The sequence below is a fragment of the Neoarius graeffei genome, chromosome 9 (assembly GCF_027579695.1).
Source record: "Neoarius graeffei isolate fNeoGra1 chromosome 9, fNeoGra1.pri, whole genome shotgun sequence".
Classification (NCBI taxonomy): Eukaryota; Metazoa; Chordata; class Actinopteri; order Siluriformes; family Ariidae; genus Neoarius; species Neoarius graeffei.
Genome location: NC_083577.1, coordinates 7,572,711 through 7,595,758, shown reverse-complemented (window position 1 = coordinate 7,595,758; position 23,048 = coordinate 7,572,711). Strand labels below are relative to the sequence as shown.

Here is a 23,048-nt window from a genome sequence, read left to right as displayed (position 1 = left end):
GGATGGACTGATTTATAACTGGATAGAAGGATGACTAGGCAGATGAGTAGATATATGGATGATTGGATGGATGGATCAATATATAGATGGATGGATGGAATGATGCATTTATACATAGACACAATGGATGGAAGGAAGGATGGTAGATAAAGAAACAGATAAAGAATGGATGAATCTGAAGAATAAACTGATGGATGGATTGATGAACAGCTGGATGAATGAATAGATGGCTGGGAAGGACCACACGAAGAAGAGAAAATTAAAGTTCAGCGTTCTGTTTAGCCCTGAGAGAAAGCGTTCCCTCCTTAAGGAAATGTATGGATGTATTTATGGATGGGTGGATTAAGTTAGATTAAGACATTGCTCTGGGCCTCACGAAGAACAAAAATCTTTGGAGTTATTGGGGAAAAACAATTCTGTCTTCAGTTTCTCAAAGACTGGACTAATTTCTGGTCTGATCACGTGGACGGAGTGTGTGTCAACAGTATGAGTGCGAGGATAAATCAGACTGCAAACAAATAAAAGCACAAGTGCAAAATGTTTCGAGAACACAAACAAGTTCATGTAGAAGAATGCAGCAAAGCCTGTGTATGCTTTCCTCATCTCACTGCTCTCATAATGAGCAAATTCTATCATTACCGCTCTGATGATAATCACATTAAGCAGCCCAACACACACACACAGCCTCATCTCGGTCACAGAACGCCCAGACATTCACCCCAGAGTGTGTTACAGCATGGTGTCACATCCGATTAGCCCTTTGTGTGTGAGTTCTGCTCCAGAGAGACGTTTCTGGGGCCAGACAGCTTGAGACTGCTGGAGGAATTGCATAACCTTAACCTCCAGCCAACCCAGGGCATCCCGTCCACCAGGCTGACCTCCACCACATTTACCCCATGTGCACTTTGTTGAGTTTATTCTTACTTCTTCTTAGGTTTGTGTTGTTAGTATTAAAGATGATTCTTGTGTAAAGAACCAATATCATCGATTTAATGTTCCAGAAAACAACTTCATCCATTCATTCACAAAAGTTTAAAAGATGCCAGAAAACACAATCTGTCCGTCATCCATCAGTCTGTTGTGTTGAAGAACAATAATTTTATATCACAGATTATAAACATGGTGAGCATGGTGGAGAAAGAAAACAGTCCAAACGTTATAAATTATTATTATATCTTTGGTGTTGTGTAAGTTCTGTACATCCACAGCCATTTCTGGTGCTTTACAGAAACACCTCAAGAACATCTGCATGTACTGTATGTTTTTTTTTTTTTTTTATATAAAATGTATAATGAGCAGTAAGAGTAAGTTATGTTAAAACAACGTCAACAATTTCATTCTCTAATAACAATCCTGAACCTACAGGACATGACCAAGTCGAATCCATCAACAGAAACCTTATTTCTTGTCCAGTGTTCTCAGCTTCCTTCTACCATGACGTGACCGTGCACTCGTCTGGTTCCTCTGTCTCAGAGTGACTGGGTTCTCCGCACTGCAGTTCTCTTGCTCGTGTCAAACAAACACGTCACTTCACACAGAGAGATCGAAGTGAGGCCGTTAAAGCAGGACTCGTCTGAGCTGATCTCCACCGACAGAGTGCTGTTTATGTCAGAATGTCACGCTGAGCTTCCCATGAAGAGAGCCGAGAGCATGTCAGAGTGCAAGATGCATGAGAGAAACGCCAAGTTTGTGCGTGTGTGTTTTGGTTTTCCTCCAGTTAACACCTTTATAACATCCTCTAATACTCAGGAGATCAGTGTCTGAGCTCATATGTAATGAATAACTGAAGAGCCCCCCCCCCCCCCAAAAAAAAAAAAAAAACGTGATAAGTGCCATTAAAAAAAACAAGGGTGCTCTGAGAGCACAATATCCCCTGCTGGCAACTATGCCATAACTCTGGTAAAATGTGACTAAATTGAATGAAATTGCAGTACGTGCATTACCGACATATAATAAAGAATCCTGTCGAGTTTTGTGAAATTTCTCCAAAAATTGTGAGAGGAGTTGATTTCAGAAGGCAAGTACCCTTTCTGAGATGGACAGACAGACATCGCCATGACATAATCCCCCTTCAGACCTTTCGGCCAGTGAAGGATAATAAAAATTGTGAGGGAAGTTGATTTCAGAAAGCAAGCACACCTTGATGAAATGGCCAAAGTACACGTTTGTTAATAATCAAGGGCGTAACTCTGGTAAAATTTGCTCAAATTAAACAAAATTTCAATATGTGTATAACTGTCATATAACAAAGCCTTTTGCCAAGTTTGGTGAAATTCGTCCAAAAATTGTGAGAGGAGTTGACGTCAGAAGGCAAGCACACCTTCATGAAATTGTCAAAGTACAAGGTTGTTAATCAAGGGCTGTAACTCTGGTAAAATGTGACCCAATTTAACGAAATTACAATATGCGTACTACCGACATATAACAAAGCCTTTTGCCAAGTGTTGTGAAATTCCTGCACAAATTGTGAGAGGAGTTGATTTCAGAAGGCAAGTACCCTTTCTGAGACGGACGGACAGACGGACGGGCATCGCCACGACATAATCCCTCTTCGGACCTTTCGGCCAGTGGCCGATAATAAAAATTGTGAGGGAAGTTGATTTCAGAAAGCAAGCACACCTTGATGAAATTGCCAAAGTACCAGTTTGTTAATAATCAAGGGCATACAGTAACTCTGGGAAAATTTGCCCAAATTACACAAAATTTCAATATGTGTATAACTGTCATATAACAAAGCCTTTTGCCAAGTTTGGTGAAATTCCTCCACAAATTGTGAGAGGAGTTCATTTCAGAAGAACGTACACCCTCATGAAATTGTCAAAGTACACGTTATTTAATCAAGAGTCAAAACTCTGGTGAAATTTCATAAACGAACCTAAATCACAAATCTGCATATTACCGTCATATAACAAGAACTTTTGGCAAGCTTCCAGAAATTCGTCCAAAAATTGTGAGAGGAGTTGACGTCAGAAGGCAAGCACACCTTCATGAAATTGTCAAAGTACAAGGTTGTTAATCAAGGGCTGTAACTCTGGTAAAATGTGACCCAATTTAACGAAATTACAATATGCGTACTACCGACATACACTACCGTTCAAAAGTTTGGGGTCACTTTGAAATGTCCTTATTTTTGAAAGAAAAGCACTGCTCTTTTCAATGAAGATCACTTTAAACTAATCAGAAATCCACTCTATACATTGCTAATGTGGTAAATGACTATTCTAGCTGCAAATGTCTGGTTTTTGGTGCAATATCTCCATAGGTGTATAGAGGCCCATTTCCAGCAACTCTCACTCCAGTGTTCTAATGGTACAATGTGTTTGCTCATTGCCTCAGAAGGCTAATGGATGATTAGAAAACCCTTGTACAATCATGTTAGCACAGCTGAAAACAGTTGAGCTCTTTAGAGAAGCTATAAAACTGACCTTCCTTTGAGCAGATTGAGTTTCTGGAGCATCACATTTGTGGGGTCGATTAAATGCTCAAAATGGCCAGAAAAATGTCTTGACTATATTTTCTATTCATTTTACAACTTATGGTGGTAAATAAAAGTGTGACTTTTCATGGAAAACACAAAATTGTCTGGGTGACCCCAAACTTTTGAACGGTAGTGTATAACAAAGCCTTTTGCCAAGTTTTGTGAAATTCCTGCACAAATTGTGAGAGGAGTTGATTTCAGAAGGAAAACGCTCTCATGAAATTGTCAAATTATAATTTTGTTAATCAAGGGTTGTAACTCTGGTAAAAGGTGACCCAATTTAATGAAATGACAATATGTGTATTACCAACATATATCAAAGAATCCTGTCAAGTTTCATGAAATTCCTCTAAAAATTGTGAGAGGAGTTGATTTTAGAAGGTGAGCACCTTTCCTGAGACAGACGAACGGATGGACGGACATCGTCATGACCAAGGGAGTAACTTTGATTTTGACATTGGTGGGGACACAAAAGTGATCCAAGGCAGAGCTTCCGAAAGGTGGCAGTAAAGGACCATGGATTTGTTGTATCTAGCCTAGCCTAGTAGTAGTAGAAAGAGGTCTCTGTAAAACGGTGAACGCAGCAGATTCAGCAGCTGTCACGCTGTTGATTCTGAAATGCAAGTTGCACATCTGCATGGCCATGCAGTAGCCTACATCTGACTACTTACATTCTGTAAAACCGTTAGGTCTATAAATTTAACATTCATTCATCAAGGATATTATCTAACACCAAGTTACATTGCTCCAGCATTCCTTTTCTCTGCAGCTATGCAGTAGCCTAGCTCTGATGCATCCTGTCATGTTGCTAAACCTGCTTAAGGAGCTGCAGCAATACTTTTATGAAGGGTTTCCATACATCAAAAGGATTTTGAGTTTTTAAAGCTCGACAGAAACCCTGCACTTACATTCTTGACTTTGAAGAAGAATGAACGAATGTCTCGTTTCTTGGGAGGGGGGCCATCATCCATGATACTCAAGTCAGCATGCGAGTCGTAGGGCAAGCATGCATGGACATCGAAGTCCAGCTCAATTTGTAGGCTGACGGAGAGTGGGGGGTGCGTGGGGTAGGTCAGGTGTGTACGTGTGAGATACGGGGGGGTTGATGGGCGGGTAGTCACGGCTCCTGTGGGAAGTGTGCTGCTTTTACAGCAGATGGAGTGACAGCTGGGATAGCCAACCATGTAAGTTGGCGAGAAACAGGTAGCTAATCAGAGAATGTATATCTACGTTACAGGGGGGATTATTAGCAGTGTAACCCTTTGTGTGCCATATAATCATTGCTCAGGTTAGGACATCGGTTTTATTGATCGTGATTACACGTCCCTAGCGTCCCTACCCAAAATTACGCCCTAGGTCATGACATAATCCCCCTTTGGGCCTTTTGGCCAGTGGGGGATAAAAAAAAAATCAAGTTCCTGCCAAAAGAAGCTTGGCATTTGATCTGTATTCAAAGTTCCAAAATCAATTTTATGCAAAATCTGAGATCCACCATGTTTCTCTGCACTGTATATCCCCTTCCTTCCCAAAATGGGACAAACACCACGACTGATTTTCCACAAAATGCGTTCTTAGCTTGACCAATCACAGCGCACCATTCAAATACAGAAAACAGTATTAGCCCCTCCCACTGACTGCCCACATCGCAGATAATCCCCGACTTTTACTGAGATTTTTGACCTAAACAAATGAATAACTTTGATGGAATCAAACATTTCTTATCTTCATGTTTTATTTTATTATTCTAGTAGAGAATGTGGTCCAATATTATTTTCCACTTTGGGCACCAGATTCTTCCTGGAATCGAGATATTACACGTTCAGCCCCCTCCACAATTATTGGCACCCCAGTTAAGATGTGTTAAAAGCCTTAAAATAAATTCAATTTTTATTGCAGAAGCATAATCTCACACTGAAAATTGTAGAAAAATGTAACACTTAACTCAACTGAATTTAAAAAATATATATATCCCTGACTAAGAAATAATTATTTTTCATAAAATCACCTGTTCCACAATTATTGGCACCCATAACAATTCCTAGAAAATAAATGTAATTGAAGCATTTCTGTCATCTCTACTGTAGTTTATAAAGTTGATCAGAGTATCTAGGAACCTTTAATTAGTAATTCATCACATCCTGTTTCCCTGGGGTATAAATATGATGTGACACAGAGGCCTATTTCTCTTATCCACTCTTCAACATGGGAAAGACAAGAGAAAAGAACACACCATTCAAGTAAGGCAGATGTGTGTCGACCTTCATAAGTCAGGCAATGGCTACAAGAAAATAGCCGCTCGCCTACACTGGCCCATATCTACAGTCAGAGGAATCATCAAGAAGTTTAAAACAATTGGAACAGTGGCAAACAAGCCTGGACGAGGATGCAAGTTTATCTTGCCACCATGCGCAGTGAGGAGGATGGGAAGAGAAGTAAAAAGTTCTCCAAAGCTCACTGTTAGAGAACTGCATCAAAGAGTAGCATCTTGGGGTCACAAAGTCTCCATAACAACCATCAGGTGCTATCTACGTGCCAACAAGCTGTTTGGGAGGCATGCACGGAAAAAGCCTTTTCTCACTTACAAGCATATACGTAAATGCCTGGAGTTCGCTAAGTGGTACTGGGACTTCAACTGGGACCGTGTGCTTTGGTCAGATGAGACCAAGATAGAGGTTTTGGCAACAATACATCACAAAAGATGAGTATGCGGAAAAGCACCTCATGCCCACTGTGAAGTATGGGGGAGGATCGGTGATGCTGTGGGCCTGTTTCTCTTCCAAAGGCCCTGGGAACCTTTTTAGGGTGCATGGCATCATGAGCTCTTTGAAATACCAGGACATTTTAAGTCAAAATCTGGTGGCCTCTGCCCGAAAGCTGAAGATGGGTCGTCACTGGGTCTTTCAGCAAGATAATGACCCTAAACATGTGGCCAAATCTACAAAAATGGCTCAACAGACACAAAATCAAGCTTCTCTCATGGCCATCTCAGTCCCCAGACCTCAACCCAATTGAAAAACTGTGGGGTGAGCTGAAAAGGAGAGTGCATAGGAGAGGACCCAGGACTCTGGACGATTTAGAGAGATTGTGCAAAGAGGAATGGTCGAAGATCCGTCTCTCTGTATTCTCCCATCTTGTGAAATGCTATAGGAGAAGATTAAGTGCTGTCTTGTTGGCAAAAGGGGGTTGTACAAAGTATTCACATCAGGGGTGCCAATAATTGTGGCACACATGATTTCATGTATAATAATTATTTCTTAATGTGGGATTTTTTTCCCACTGAATAAATGTACTTGAATTAAAGGCTGGATTTTCCTCTTTTTTTTCATTGTTGCCCTATAGACCCTTTTCACGTGACGTCACGACAAATGCGGCCGCCATTTTGGACGTGTACTACCAGTAGTTTACCACAGCCAGCATTGAGGAACGGCAGCAAAGAAAGTGTTTATTTTCAGCAAGACTTCCATCATGCCACTATATTGTTGTGCACCTGGATGTAGTAACCATCAACAAACAAGGCAAGGGTTATCATTTTATCGGATCCTGACGGAGAAGATGGATAGCGGCCATAAACAGGAAAGATTGGCAGCCCTCGGCATACCAACGCTTGTGTAGTGACCACTTTGTTGGAGGTAAGACAAATAAAATTAGCCAGAAAAGGCATTAAATTGCTGTTAACATTCTGTGGCGGCGAGTGTGTAACCAAATAGGCTAAAATAACCCATTGTAACCTCTGTTCTTCTGTAGTAGCTATTAGCTAACGACATTAGCTAGCGTTGTGTTCCTTTGCTGTTGGTAGACTGTAGGACAGATCAGAGGCAGTGTCCTACAAACAGCGCTTAATTTGAGGGGGAGCAAGCCGGAGCGCGCTCCGGAACCTCGAGCGTTGGCTCCGGCAGCTATTTACACTGGATCCGGTGATCCGACACCTCTTTTGACTATGTAACAAAAAAAAAACCCAAATAATTAAATAAAAAAATGCAAGTTTATTTAGTGTTAATGTCTGATTTTGATATCTGTCTTGGTGATTTCTCTCATGAAACGACATCCACAAAATATCTGCAGATGAACTTAATTTGCAGTGTTATTACAAAACATGCCCAGAAGCGCAGCGCAGCGCAGCGCAGCGCAGCGCCGCGCCCCCCTCCCCCCCTCTTTTTTTCCGCACCGGAGCCGCTCATCCTCTGTGCTCCGGGACCTCCCACTTTACAAATTAAGCACTGCCTACAAATAAGCGTTCAAAACAAGAGGAACATGTATTTGTCTCTTAAATCCAGGCCGTTCCCTGTAATCTGTAACAACGGTTGGAGAAAGTAATGGCAAATAGTGAGTGCACAAACCATAGAAGGTAAACTGTACACAGCGCCAGGGCAGTGTGATGGTATGTCTACTTTTAGATTGTGTTAGCTTATCAATGAACACACTCGTCACTCGACGAGTTTCACGTCTTTACGACGGATACTTAAATGTGTGTTAAGGCCCGGTCACACAGCGCTTTACGGCTTTATCACGGCCAAAACCCGTCCAAAAGTGCTCTCCCGTGAAGCAGACGATGTTGTTCGTGTTGATGTCGAAGTTAAGACGTGTTACAGTCGATATACAGACGTGACAGGACGCAGGGGAAAATCGGAACGGCGTCGGACGCGGCAAAAAGTTTTGGACTGCTCAAAACTTTAGACCGCGGACAACCACGGCCGGCACACGTGGTAAAGACGTGCAACACAGGTGAAAAACACGTGATAATCAGTGTCCCGGCCGTTATTAAAACTTGGGGAGACGTGGTAAGACGCGAAAGTTTGGCGGTCTATCACGGGCAGAGCACGGTCATCGGACGGGTGTTACGCGTTGGTATCACGGGATATAGCGTGTGTTTAGCGGCTTATCACTGAGAAATGGATTTTTCCGCGTACATAGCACTGTCTAAGCCCGTTAAACGACGTCTCAAACAAGTTCTAAATTCGATTGATCACTGTCTAATCACTTCCGCATCACTTCTGATTTGCGGCATGTAAATACTGTAATTTTCTGAGACCTCGGCACTTGCAGTCTAGATGTCAAGGGGTGAACATGAACCCTCAACGCTGTGATGTCCTCATCTTAATGCTCCAGCACCAACAGAACCAACTGATACAGGCTCAACATATCCTACCGCTTTTATATGCGCAGCAAGCCGCTCTTCCAACGACGCTGAGCCGCGGTTACCCGTGATTTGGCAGTGCTGCAGCAGTGAAACAGCCGCCGACGGCCATACCCCGTACAAAGCACGGCAAAGCCAAAATTGACCAAAAATTACCACTTACGACCACGTCCACCAGATTTTTGTATCTTTTTGTACGTGATATAGACGCGGAGTGCTGTGTGACCGGGCCTTTAGGTATTATTGTTGCAGTCTAAGCAGTCATTGTAGCAGCTAGATGAGCGAGAACCGAAAGGGTCTGTGCCATAAACCGTTATTTCTGTACGGCGTTGCTAATGTGTCATTACTGTTGTTATTTCTCCCTCTGCTCGCCCTGTAAATGCCCTACGTCGCTGGATAGCGAAGGTGTTTTCTGCATCTCGCTCCTTTTTCTTGTATATTCTCCATTTGTCGCCTTCCTCGCATTCAAACCAATTCGAGCCAAAGTCCGCTACATGTCCAAAATGGTGGTCGCGTTTACGACGGTCACATGACTGAAAAGGGTCTATACACTACCGTTCAAAAGTTTGGGGTCACTTTGAAATGTCGTTATTTTTGAAAGAAAAGCACTGTTCTTTTCAATGAAGATCACTTTAAACTAATCAGAAATCCACTCTATACATTGCTAATGTGGTAAATGACTATTCTAGCTGCAAATGTCTGGTTTTTGGTGCAATATCTCCATAGGTGTATAGAGGCCCATTTCCAGCAACTATCACTCCAGTGTTCTAATGGTACAATGTGTTTGCTCATTGCCTCAGAAGGCTAATGGATGATTAGAAAACCCTTGTACAATCATGTTAGCACAGCTGGAAACAGTTGAGCTCTTTAGAGAAGCTATAAAACTGACCTTCCTTTGAGCAGATTGAGTTTCTGGAGCATCACATTTGTGGGGTCGATTAAATGCTCAAAATGGCCAGAAAAATGTCTTGACTATATTTTCTATTCATTTTACAACTTATGGTGGGAAATAAAAGTGTGACTTTTCATGGAAAACACAAAATTGCCTGGGTGACCCCAAACTTTTGAACGGTAGTGTATTATTTAAAAAAAAAAATTTATTAGAAGCCTAAGAACATATCTTAACGAGGGGTGCCAATAATTGTGGAGGGCACTGTATATAGGCACTGTGTAAAAGCGGCGCTCCCGATGAGTGTAAAATGTGTTAATAAATAATCCCACATTATTTCTTTTAAAATAAGAAAATTATTAATAAGTGCTGGATTAAAAAAAAATCCATCTATCTTATGTAAATAAAGATACAAATTTTGTTGTCCGGTGGTCAAGTGTTTATGAGATACGTTGCCTTGCACTTACGATCAGGTTCCCTGTGGTGGTACACGGACGTTGTTCGTACGTACAGTCACCGTACGATCGCAAAAGAAATGAAATAATCAGGTCGATGCTTTACCATATTCTATTAAATTATATTAAAGATGGAGCTGCACTATGTTCCACTCTGCTATGAATGTAACTGTACATGCTGTACAATGTGTCCAACTTCTAAATTTACTGCTGAGAATAAAAAATTGTCCTTTTGAAAAAAAAAAATCCATGTAAACATTTGACCGGGTTTATTAACATTCCTCAGAGCTGTGTGTAAAACAGATTGGTGCTTGGAGATGGGAAGATGAATGTAATTTAGGAAAATATGTGGTCCAGTATACGTAAGAGATGGTCCAAATTCAGAGGCTGTCATATGGGTCAATCAAAATGACTTCTTATTTCTAGTTATATTTCACACACACACACACACACACACACACACACACACACACACACACACACACACACACACACAGGTTTTATTGATGTAATGGATATATAACATTTTGCAAAAAAAAAAAAAAATTAACATCAACTTTTAAAAATCGAAATCTAGATTTACAACCCCGATTCCAAAAAAGTTGGGACAAATTACAAAGTGTAAATAAAAACGGAGTGCAATGATGTGGAAGTTTCAAAATTCCATATTTTATTCAGAATAGAACATAGATGACATATCAAATGTTTAAACTGAGAAAATGTATCATTTAAAGAGAAAAATTAGGTGATTTTAAATTTCATGATGACAACGCATCTCAAAAAAGTTGGGACAAGGCCATGTTTCCCACTGTGAGACATCCCCTTTTCTCTTTACAACAGTCTGTAAACGTCTGGGGACTGAGGAGACAAGTTGCTCAAGTTTAGGGATAGGAATTTTAACCCATTCTTGTCTAATGTAGGATTCTAGTTGCTCAACTGTCTTAGGTCTTTTTGGTCGTATCTTCCGTTTTATGATGCGCCAAATGTTTTCTATGGGTGAAAGATCTGGACTGCAGGCTGGCCAGTTCAGTACCCGGACCCTTCTTCTATGCAGCCATGATGCTGTAATTGATGCAGTATGTGGTTTGGCATTGTCATGTTGGAAAATGCAAGGTCTTCCCTGAAAGAGACGTCGTCTGGATGGGAGCATATGTTGCTCTAGAACCTGGATATACCTTTCAGCATTGATGGTGTCTTTCCAGATGTGTAAGCTGCCCATGCCACACGCACTAATGCAACCCCATACCATCAGAGATGCAGGCTTCTGAACTGAGCGCTGATAACAACTCGGGTCATCCTTCTCCTCTTTAGTCCGAATGACACGGCGTCCCTGATTTCCATAAAGAACTTCAAATTTTGATTCGTCTGACCACAGAACAGTTTTCCACTTTGCCACAGTCCATTTTAAATGAGCCTTGGCCCAGAGAAGACCTCTGCGCTTCTGGATCATGTTTAAATACGACTTCTTCTTTGAACTATAGAGTTTTAGCTGGCAGCGGCGGATGGCACGGTGAATTGTGTTCACAGATAATGTTCTCTGGAAATATTCCTGAGCCCATTTTGTGATTTCCAATACAGAAGCATGCCTGTATGTGATGCAGTGCCGTCTAAGGGCCCGAAGATCACGGGCACCCAGTATGGTTTTCCGGCCTTGACCCTTACGCACAGAGATTCTTCCAGATTCTCTGAATCTTTTGATGATATTATGCACTGTAGATGATGATATGTTCAAACTCTCTGCAATTTTACACTGTCGAACTCCTTTCTGATATTGCTCCACTATTTGTCGGCGCAGAATTAGGGGGATTGGTGATCCTCTTCCCATCTTTACTTCTGAGAGCCGCTGCCACTCCAAGATGCTCTTTTTATACCCAGTCATGTTAATGACCTATTGCCAATTGACCTAATGAGTTGCAATTTGGTCCTCCAGCTGTTCCTTTTTTGTACCTTTAACTTTTCCAGCCTCTTATTGCCCCTGTCCCAACTTTTTTGAGATGTGTTGCTGTCATGAAATTTCAAATGAGCCAATATTTGGCATGAAATTTCAAAACGTCTCATTTTCAACATTTGATATGTTGTCTATGTTCTATTGTGATTACAATATCAGTTTTTGAGATTTGTAAATTATTGCATTCCGTTTTTATTTACAATTTGTACTTTGTCCCAACTTTTTTGGAATCGGGGTTGTAAGTTTCAAACAGAAACACTGGGAACATTTCTGTCTTAAATGGAACAAACGTGAATGTTTTGCTTTGTATCTCTTTAAACACATTTCATCCATCACCTTTTCCAATTCTGATTTCACTGTTTCCATCTTTCCTGTTGTACTGCAGCTGCCGAATAATTAAGTGAGGAATAAAACACTTCAGGACCAGCTGTTATCGGAATATAATTAACGACAAAACCCTGGGTGTTTGTGCGTACTGGTTGGGAGATGGTGATTATGATGTGGATTTAAGTGGTTTTGAAACCAAAAGTTATTTTTGGTTCATCAATGATGTCAGGTCATTTGGGCTATGATAAAGAACTCGGGCGGGTTTCCTGATAACGTTGCACTTTAGGGCTAAAGAGCGAGTTGAGACAAGTTCTTAAAGGGAGACGACCTTTCAATTTCATAAAATCAGTGAAATTTAGATCCTTCTGAAATTTGATCATTGTGATAATGTTAATTTGAGGGGATTAAAGCAAATAATGTGCATGAAATCGCTCGACAGAGGAAGACCGTGTGCGCATGCGCAGGTTTACCTTCTTCTTCTTCTTTTGGGTTTTACAGCAGCTGGCATCCACAGTGTTGCATTACTGCCATCTACAGGTTGACCTTTGAGCGTGCACTGACAGTTCCATCATCCTGTCGCTAAACGAACAGCTGATCACACAGAGATGCTCGCTGACCGCTGATATTTATCTTTTCTTCTCGCTTTCCATTACTGTAGTCGGTGTTTCACGTTTCATTCGCACACTCAAGTCCTCCATTTTTCTCTCCTGTTTCAAATTTGTATCCCGCAATGCCTTGTGCGAACGGGGAAAGCCCACCACGTGATGCATGACATAGTATCTTGTATTGGGTCATGGTGAAGCAGGAAAAAATAGCGGTAAATTTAGAGCCACGTGGAGATAAATTCATGAATTGTTCTGTTTAAAAAACCTGATAAAATTGGAAGTCTGTGATTCAAATTCAGTAGCTTTCGGTCCACTAAACAAAAATAATTGGGTGTCGGGGGAAAATTCTTTTTATGACCTACACTTGAAAAATCTGAAAGGCAGTCGAGCTTTAAACAACGAACGTTGTCTCTGTATGTGGTTTTCCTGAACTCACTCGTAAGAAGGAGTCTTAAGAGCAACATTATGAAGTGTCTTTGCAATGCACGTCCCTGATACAGACATTAGTGTTCACTAAAGGCATTCGTACTGCAGTTGTTGAAGGCATTAACAGTCGCTAAATCCAGTTGATGAGGTCACATGGCATTTGTTTTTAACCAAAAACCAATGAAATATAAAGTGTTAAAATATGTTAATATATTCTATCACTGTTAAGCATTACATGTATAAAGTGGTAATGAATAATTAAAATTATTTTACATTTTTGGACACGAACATTTTTTATTCCAAGCATGTTTTTTTAAATGTTTTCCCCGTGCCTACTCATTTCACTGTTACCCAATCATGTTTGGCAATGTTCTTCCTTTTATATACGGTGGTGCTTGAAAGTTTGTGAACCCTTTAGAATTTTCTATATTTCTGCATAAATATGACCTAAAACATCATCAGATTTTCACCCAAGTCCTAAAAGTAGATAAAGAGAACCCAGTTAAACAAACGATACAAAAATATTATACTTGGTCATTTATTTATTGAGGAAAATGATCCAATATTACATATCTGTGAGTGGCAAAAGTATGTGAACCCCGAGGATTAGCAGTTAATTTGAAGGTGAAACTAGACAGGGACACTCTAACGAGTGCAAACCCCGCCTTTTCCCTATTAAAATACATTGGGCGAAAATTTCGAAGTTCTGCCATGACCTTGACCTTTGACCTTTGACCTCCAAAATTTAATGGTTTCCTTCCTGGGTGATTGGCAACACATGTACAAAATTTGGTCCAAATCGATCCATTGGTTCTTGAGATATCTTGCAGACACACAGACAGACAGACAGATACACACACACACAGACTGACGGCCGTGAAAATAATAACCCCTCCGACTACTGTTGGCGGGGTTAATTAGAGTCAGGTGTTTTCAATCAATGGGATGACAATCAGGTGTGAGTGGGCACCCTGTTTTATTTAAAGAACAGGGATCTATCAAAGTCTGATCTTCACAACACATGTTTGTGGAAGTGTATCATGGCATAAACAAAGGAGATTTCTGAGGACCTCAGAAAAAGCGTTGTTGATGCTCATCAGGCTGGAAAAGGTTACAAAACCATCTCTAAAGAGTTTGGACTCCACCAATCCACAGTCAGACAGATTGTGTACAAATGGAGGAAATACAAAACCATTGTTACCCTCCCCAGGAGTGGTCGACCAACAAAGATCACTCCAAGAACAAGGCGTGTAATAGTCGGCGAGGTCACAAAGGACCCCAGGGTAACTTCTAAGCAACTGAAGGCCTCTCTCACATTGGCTAATGTTAATGTTCATGAGTCCACCATCAGGAGAACACTGAACAACAATGGTGTGCATGGCAGGGTTGCAAGGAGAAAGACACTGCTCTCCAAAAAGAACATTGCTACTCGTCTGCACTTTGCTAAAGATCATGTGGACAAACCAGACGGCTATTGGAAAAATGTTTTGTGGACGGATGAGACCAAAATAGAACTTTTTGGTTTAAATGAGAAGCATTCTGTTTGGAGAAAGGAAAACACTGCCTTCCAGCATAAGAACCTTATCCCATCTGTGAACCATGGTGGTGGTAGTATCATGGTTTTTGCTTGTTTTGCTGCATCTGGGCCAGGACGGCTTGCCATCATTGATGGAACAATGAATTCTGAATTATACCAGCAAATTCTAAAGGAAAATGTCAGGACATCTGTCCATGAACTGAATCTCAAGAGAAGGTGGGTCATGCAGCAAGACAACGACCCTAAGCACACAAGTCGTTCTACCAAAGAATGGTTAAAGAAGAATAAAGTTAATGTTTTGGAATGGCCAAGTCAAAGTCCTGACCTTAATCCAATCTAAATGTTGTGGAAGGACCTGAAGCGAGCAGTTCATGTGAGGAAACCCACCAACATCCCAGAGTTGAAGCTGTTCTGTACGGAGGAACGGGCTAAAAGTCCTCCAAGCCGGTGTGCAGGACTGATCAACAGTTACCGGAAACGTTTAGTTGCAGTTATTGCTGCACAAGGGGGTCACACCAGATACTGAAAGCAAAGGTTCACATACTTTTGCCACTTACAGATATGTAATATTGAATCATTTTCCTCAATAAATAAATGGCCAAGTATAATATTTTTGTCTCATTTGTTTAACTGGGTTCTCTTTATCTACTTTTAGGACTTGTGTGAAAATCTGATGATGTTTTAGGTCATATTTATGCAGAAATATAGAAAATTCTAAAGGGTTCACAAACTTTCAAGCACCACTGTACAGTACTGTGCAAAAGTCTTAAGCAAATGTAAAGAAATACTGTCGACCAAAAATGGCTTGAAAATAATGAAATGAAATGTTTCAACATTAAAAATATGCTATAAACAGTCATCAGTAAGCAATAATAAATGAAACAAAGTCAATATTTGGTGTGAGACGACCCTTTGGTTTAAAAAACAACAACAACAACAAAACAATCTCAGGTCCAGTGCGTGCAGTTTTATGTGGAAATGATCTGTAGGTTTTCCTGAGCATCTTACAGAACCAGCCACAGTTCTTCTGGACACTTTGACTGTCACACTCACTTCTTCATTTTGCACCAAATCCTAGTAGCCTTGATTATGTTTTCTTTTTTCATCTGAAAAGTGCTCTCTTATGGAATATGCTGCTCAGATACAAACATTTTTTTTTTCTGTAACCTTTAATTTTGTGCTGGAAAACGAACGTTTGGAACGCTAATATGTTTTTGTACTGACTCGATAATGTAGAAGTCATAAAATAGAAATCTATAACAAAGTTTGGATGAAAAAAACAAAAATAGGGCGCCTACGTCGGAGTTAAATTTGATTAGAATGTAGCGATATCAATGTGGCATTACAATATCCAAACGTAATTCCATAACATATTGAAATATATTCATAATGTTTTGCATATATTTATGTGATAATTAACTCGATATCCTTGCAATGTACAAGAAAAATAACTGAACACCGGCAGCAGATTCAACACCAGTCTCCGCCCACTGACGGTAAGAGTCCCTCAGAGGTGCATGTGCAGTCTGTGTATTCGGCTATGAGGAGATGCACTTTGCTGTGAAAAAAGTGATCCAGGTCCATCGTAAGTTAAGTATGAACTAAAGGACTACTTTGGCTATGACGCTGCTCAGGAAAACCACGTTAGCTTAATGATGGATCTTAAGAGGCAGTTACTCTTAGCCTTAAGAGTTTTTCGGGACACCTGCCACCGAACAGTTAGCATGCATTATTATCACTGAAAGCTCACCTTCTGACTCACATTACTGGCTCCTGTGAGTTTTTGTGATTGACAACTAGAAAAATGTACATTCCTGAGTTTCTGACTGGAGGAACTTTTTTGTAGTTTGTTGAACGCCGTATTGATGGACTGTTTTAGCTCCTATTTCAGGGTAGGTTCTCTCCCAGCACAAAAAGAACCATAACTGATGTAAAGGTCCACTGATTGGTCAAATACGAGCCAATGCAGCACCAGCAACCACCATATTTAACCCTCTGGGGTCTGAGGGTATTTTCTGGCACTCTAATGATTTTGGCATGCTCTGATTTTGTTGTCAATTTCAACAAAGCTCAGCAGTACTTTCAAATTCATATGACTTTTTTTGTATTCAGCACAAGCTCACCTACAATAATATCTATGTAGTATGTATGTCACGATTGTACTTAAAAAAATAACAGATAAATGAAGATGTTGTAAAAAGATGTTGGAATGGGTGAAAAAAACATGACCTTACCCATTCTGTCGAACTGTTTTGGTCACTTGAGGTGATTCTGTTCAGTCTGAGGAATGTATCAAGCACAAAAACTTAAATCTGCTCCATTGATTTGGACAATTAACTGACCATCAAAAAATGTATGTCCTATTGTTTTGGGATAAAGGGTTGGCAGTGGGAGGGGTATTCAATGAGAAGGGTAAAAATTTCCATTCCATTCAATGAGAAGAGTGAAAACCCGTCCCACTGCCAACTCTTAATCCCATCAGGTCAAGTCCCAATGGGTAAGGTCATGTTTTTTCAAACATTCCAACACAGTTCTAAAACTGCTTTTTACAACACCTTCATTTATCTGGTATTTGACTTTATTTTAGTATTTGACTCTATTCATTGTGTCTTGAAATTAACTCGTGTACTATTTTATTCAGTTCAGAGCCACAACCAACTCTGTTACTTTGTTACACAATTACTCTGTAATTTTGCTCCAACTCTAACTTCAAATTTTACTCTCTAAACTCAAAATAGAGCAAAATAAACTTTTTTAATTGCTCAGCCATTTTCCCTGAATATGCATTACAGTGCACGCATATCAACTGACCTGCTCATCAGAAATAGAAGAAATATTTACACTTACTCGAGTTGAAATTTGGCTGCATCAAGGTGAGGTAAAAAAAAAAAAAAAGCACAGCTCATCATCAGTGTCGCAGTTCTCAAGATTGAATTGAATCGCTGTCCTGAATCATGAAATGAATCATGTATTTAACTGCTGTCCTGAATCATCTGAAGCGCATAAAATTCGCGTGCCATCTCGCAACGAGTTTTACCTCCAAATAACCTAAACTATGTCTAACAGATTTTATCCTGTTTACGGTGGGCGTTCCCACCATGAAAGAGAAACCGATCAAAACCGAAAGAGTGAAAGTGATTATCATGCCGTAACCTGTGAATAGTCTTTTATGAATGTGTAAGTGGGTGGTCAACGCTCCGATTCCGGTGTGACTGAGGAAGGTGACAAGTTTTATGTTTCATCTAATTTAGGTCATTTAAAAACTGTAACATTATTTGACAGTGGGCACATAGGAAAGTGTAAAGTACAAAGTTTCTGTCAATACGTTTATCATGCTTGTATGATGAAAAACTTGTGAAGATATTTATCTAAATACCTGACCTACTCATTCTAAACTTGTCAAGCTTCGCCGGGGAAGCTCTCGACCCCAGGGGGTTAAAAATCTGTGCAAAGCATTCGCCGTGTAAACAACAGCTCTTAACATTAGTTATTTTAAAAAAAAAATGGACAAATGGACCAACATTAATGTCTGGACTTTACTGAGTGTATACGTGATGGAAGTGAAATCTAAAAATATTTGCTAGCATTTCCTGTTAACATCATCCTAGCAAGATGACTTACATCGCTTCAGCGTTCCTACTGGAGGTGTGAATGCAAGCAGAATCAAAGCCCTGGAAGGTGTGCAGTTCTTAGAGGAGATCTCCGGGGGGTACTTCCTCTCAGTAAATCCCCCGAACTATTTGGAACCTACTGTTTATACCTATTGTAGTGGTGTTCATGTACGTTCACGTCAAAATCACGATATTTCCAAGAGAACTTGAAGGCAGCATTAGTTCTAGTGATCTCTTATGTTATAGGTATTAAAGAGTATAAAATGCTCACCAGACTCTTTTTAATTCTGTCTTGAACAGGCTGAACAACAAACAAAATAGCACAGCTTGTCATGTACGCGAGAAACCAGAAAGCATAAACTTCCGAAGATTTTCCTGTGACTGTTACAAAACACTGATGCTGGAGACTCCTTCCAAAACATTAAATCAACATCTCCTTACAGAAAGCTTGACCATCATCTCATCTCATTATCTCTAGCCGCTTTATCCTTCTACAGGGTCGCAGGCAAGCTGGAGCCTATCCCAGCTGACTACGGGCGAAAGGCGGGGTACACCCTGGACAAGTCGCCAGGTCATCACAGGGCTGACACATAGACACAGACAACCATTCACACTCACATTCACACCTACGGTCAATTTAGAGTCACCAGTTAACCTAACCTGCATGTCTTTGGACTGTGGGGGAAACCGGAGCACCCGGAGGAAACCCACGCGGACACGGGGAGAACATGCAAACTCCACACAGAAAGGCCTTCGCCGGCCACGGGGCTCGAACCCGGACCTTCTTGCTGTGAGGCGACAGCACTAACCACTACACCACCGTGCCGCCCGCTTCCCCATCAGTCAAAGCTAAAGTTGTGTTCGAGAAATGCAGCTCATAGGCACTTCAAACATTTTAAAATTGATTTCAGAAACCGTGTCACTCGGACACACCCTCTGAAACATCCAGAGCTGATAATTTCAGTAAGATACTCGCCTGTCCTCCTTTAGGCTGGTACTTGATGTTATCTGTGGAGCCGATCTTGGATTTGATGTTCTTGAAGTCAGGCATGGGCTGGTTGATGACACGCAGCTGCTTGGACGCCGTGGCAGGAGATTTCGGGGGCGTGCGGATGACGGCGACCTTCTTCTCCTGTGAGAGAAGGCTGAGGGATTTGGGGGTGCCCGGGGTGCGTGGGGTGCCTGGGGTGCGACAGGACGTGCTGGGAGGAGTGCTGGGAGTTATGGCCGTGGAGCCGGGAGTACGGGGAGTGGAAGTGCCGGAGCGAGCAGAGCGGGAACGCATCGACTCCATGCCTACACGTCAAACAGAAATGCACAGCAGGACAGCAGGTTTCAGAATGATGCTCAGATTTAAACGGCAAACTAACAGATCTTGTACATTTACAGCTTTCTCAGTGCTACTTATTTCAATATGGAGGATTTACTGTGCATAAAACTGTAAAAAAAAAACAGAACCGAAAATGACAGTGAACAGAAATGAATTTTTGTAAATCTGTAATTGTGACCCCGAGTGGGACAGGATAGTATGATGCGAGAGATGTGTTGGTTGAAAGTGGAGGATCTACCTGTCATACTGGAGGATCGACCTGTCCTGTGTTCAGCTCTGACTTCAGTACGGAAAGCTACAGGGGAAAAGAGAGGACAGGAGAGATGGAGAAGGGTAAGGAAGAGAAGAAAAGTAAAGGAGAGAAGAGAGGAGAAGAAAAGACAGGGGTGAAAAAAAGATAGGAGAAGAGAATGAAGAAAGGTTTAAAAAGAAGAAAACGAGGAGATAGGTAAAAAGAGAAGAAAAGAGAAGAAAGGAAGAGAGAGAAGAAGAGAGGTAAAACAAGAAAAGAAAGAGAAGAGAAGAAAGAAAGGTTAAAAAGTAGAAAACGAAAAGAGGAGAGAAGTAAAAAGAGAAGAAAGGGTAAGAGAAGGAAAGAGGAGAGGAGAAAAGAAGAGAAGACAGGTAAAAAAGAGAAGAGAAAAAAGAAAGAGGTTAAAAAGAGAAGAAATGGAAGAGAAGAATAGAAGAGAAGAGGTGATAAGAAAAGGAAGGGAGGTTAAAAAAAGTAGAAAATAAGAAAAGAGGACAGAAAAGAAGCGAAGAGATGTAAAAAGAGAAGAAAATATAAGAGAAGAATAAATGAGACACGATGATAAGAAAAGGAAAAGAGGTTAAAAAAGAAGACAACAAGAAAAGAGGAGAAGAGAAGCAACAAGAAGAGAGGTAAAAAAAGAGAAGAAGGGAAAAGAAAGGTAAAAAGAGAAGAAAAGAGAGGTTTATAAGAGAAGAATAAAAGAGAAGAGATGATAAGAAAAGGAAGAGAGGTCAAAAAGAGAAGAAACAAGAAGGGAGGTAAAAAAGAAGAAAATACAAGAGAAGATAAGAGAAAAGAAGAGAAGAAAGAGAAAAGGACAGCAGTAAGAAGACGGTTAAAAGACGAGTTAACTCTCCTGTTCTCTCCGTCTGTCAGTAACGTTGAGAAGATCAGCCAGCTTTCACAAATATTCATCAGTTTTCCGTGTCCTCATCGGAGTGAAAGAAATACTTGTGACCCGTTCATTAATATTAACAAATCCGTTTGCTTTGTTTTCACAAGTTACAGAATTAAATGAACCAAAATTCAAACAAAATATGCGAAAGAACATGATGGTCTGCAATTCAGAGTAGTACAGATTGCTTGATTTTATTTCTTTGGTTCTTCTAAACATCGAACAGTTGAGCGTTTTGGGGATGTTCAGGATTAACAGCGAGGCACCGTGTGATGTGCTGGAACTTCTGCTAGCAGATAGCTGAGCGTTACACACTCACCAGTGAGCAGAAAGCAGTGGTGCTGTTTCTATAGCAACAACAACAACAATAACAACAACAACAATAATAATAATAATAATAATAATAAGTAACCTTTCACAAACAGGACTTGTATAACTGCTTTTAAATGTAAAAAAGAAAATAAACAGGGACCTATATTTTGAAATCCTGTTAAGCCACGCCTCCAACTTGCGTGAGACTTGGCAAGCGCACTTCGAAAACAGAAGAGGAATCAATTTAAATATAAAATTACTCATTACATTTCTAAATAATAAAGGTACAAGGTGTCTTCTACCAATACTACTACTAATAATAATAATAATAATAAATCAGATTTTACTGATGCTAAGATGTTAGAAATGACGCAGTGCAGCCTTTTTGAATCAATGCATCGATGTGAATCAGTGAATCTTTCCATCCCTACTATACACACCACCGTTCGAAAGTTTGGGGTCACCCAGACAATTTTGTGTTTTCCATGAAAAGTCACACTTTTATTTACCACCATAAGTTGTAAAATGAATAGAAAATATTATAGTCAAGACATTTTTCTGGCCATTTTGAGCATTTAATCGACCCCACAAATGTGATGCTCCAGAAACTCAATCTGCTCAAAGGAAGGTCAGTTTTATAGCTTCTCTAAAGAGCTCAACTGTTTCCAGCTGTGCTAACATGATTGTACAAGGGTTTTCTAATCATCCATTAGCCTTCTGAGGCAATGAGCAAACACATTGTACCATTAGAACACTGGAGTGAGAGTTGCTGGAAATGGGCCTCTATACACCTACAGTGGTGCTTGAAAGTTTGTGAACCCTTTAGAATTTTCTATATTTCTGCATAAATATGACCTAAAACATCATCGGATTTTCACACAAGTCCTAAAAGTAGATAAAGAGAACCCAGTTAAACAAATGAGACAAAACTATTATACTTGGTCATTTATTTATTGAGGAAAATGATCCAATATTACATATCTGTGAGTGGCAAAAGTATGTGAACCTCTAGGATTAGCAGTTAATTTGAAGGTGAAATTAGAGTCAGGTGTTTTCAATCAACGGGATGACAATCAGGTGTGAGTGGGCACCCTGTTTTATTTAAAGAACAGGGATCTATCAAAGTCTGATCTTCACAACACATGTTTGTGGAAGTGTATCATGGCATAAACAAAGGAGATTTCTGAGGACCTCAGAAAAAGTGTTGCTGATGCTCATCAGGCTGGAAAACATTACAAAACCATCTCTAAAGAGTTTGGACTCCACCAATCCACAGACAGACTGTGTACAAATGGAGGAAACTCAAGACCATTGTTACCCTCCCCAGGAGTGGGTGACCAACAAAGATCACTCCAAGAGCAAGGCGTGTAATAGTTGGCGAGGTCACAAAGGACCCCAGGGTAACTTCTAAGCAACTGAAGGCCTCTCTCACATTGGCTAATGTTAATGTTCATGAGTCCACCATCAGGAAAACACTGAACAACAATGGTGTGCATGGCAGGGTTGCAAGGAGAAAGCCACTGCTCTCCAAAAAGAACATTTCTGCTTGTCTACAGTCTGTTAAAGATCATGTGGACAAGCCAGAAGGCTATTGGACAAATGTTTTGTGGACGGATGAGACCAAAATAGAATTTTTGATTTAAATGAGAAGCGTTATGTTTGGAGAAAGGAAAACACTGCATTCCAGCATAAGAACCTTATCCCATCTGTGAAACATGGTGGTGGTAGTATCATGGTTTGGGCCTGTTTTGCTGCATCTGGGCCAGGATGGCTTGCCATCATTGATGGAACAATGAATTCTGAATTATACCAGTGAATTCTAAAGGAAAATGTCAGGACATCTGT

The 23,048-nt window shown here is 40.5% G+C and overlaps 1 protein-coding gene across 1 annotated transcript in view; it reads right to left on the bottom strand.

Moving 5' to 3' along the window:
* The window catches only part of map2 (microtubule-associated protein 2), a 349,408-nt gene that overhangs the window by 16,887 nt on the left and 309,473 nt on the right, over positions 1 to 23,048 (bottom strand). Inside the window, exons 15-16 of the mRNA XM_060928995.1 lie at positions 19,979 to 20,035; positions 19,387 to 19,706 (exon numbers count right to left, since the gene is read on the bottom strand). Of these exons, the coding sequence (XP_060784978.1) occupies positions 19,387 to 19,706; positions 19,979 to 20,035 (377 nt within the window). The remainder of the gene's footprint in view (positions 1 to 19,386; positions 19,707 to 19,978; positions 20,036 to 23,048) is intronic.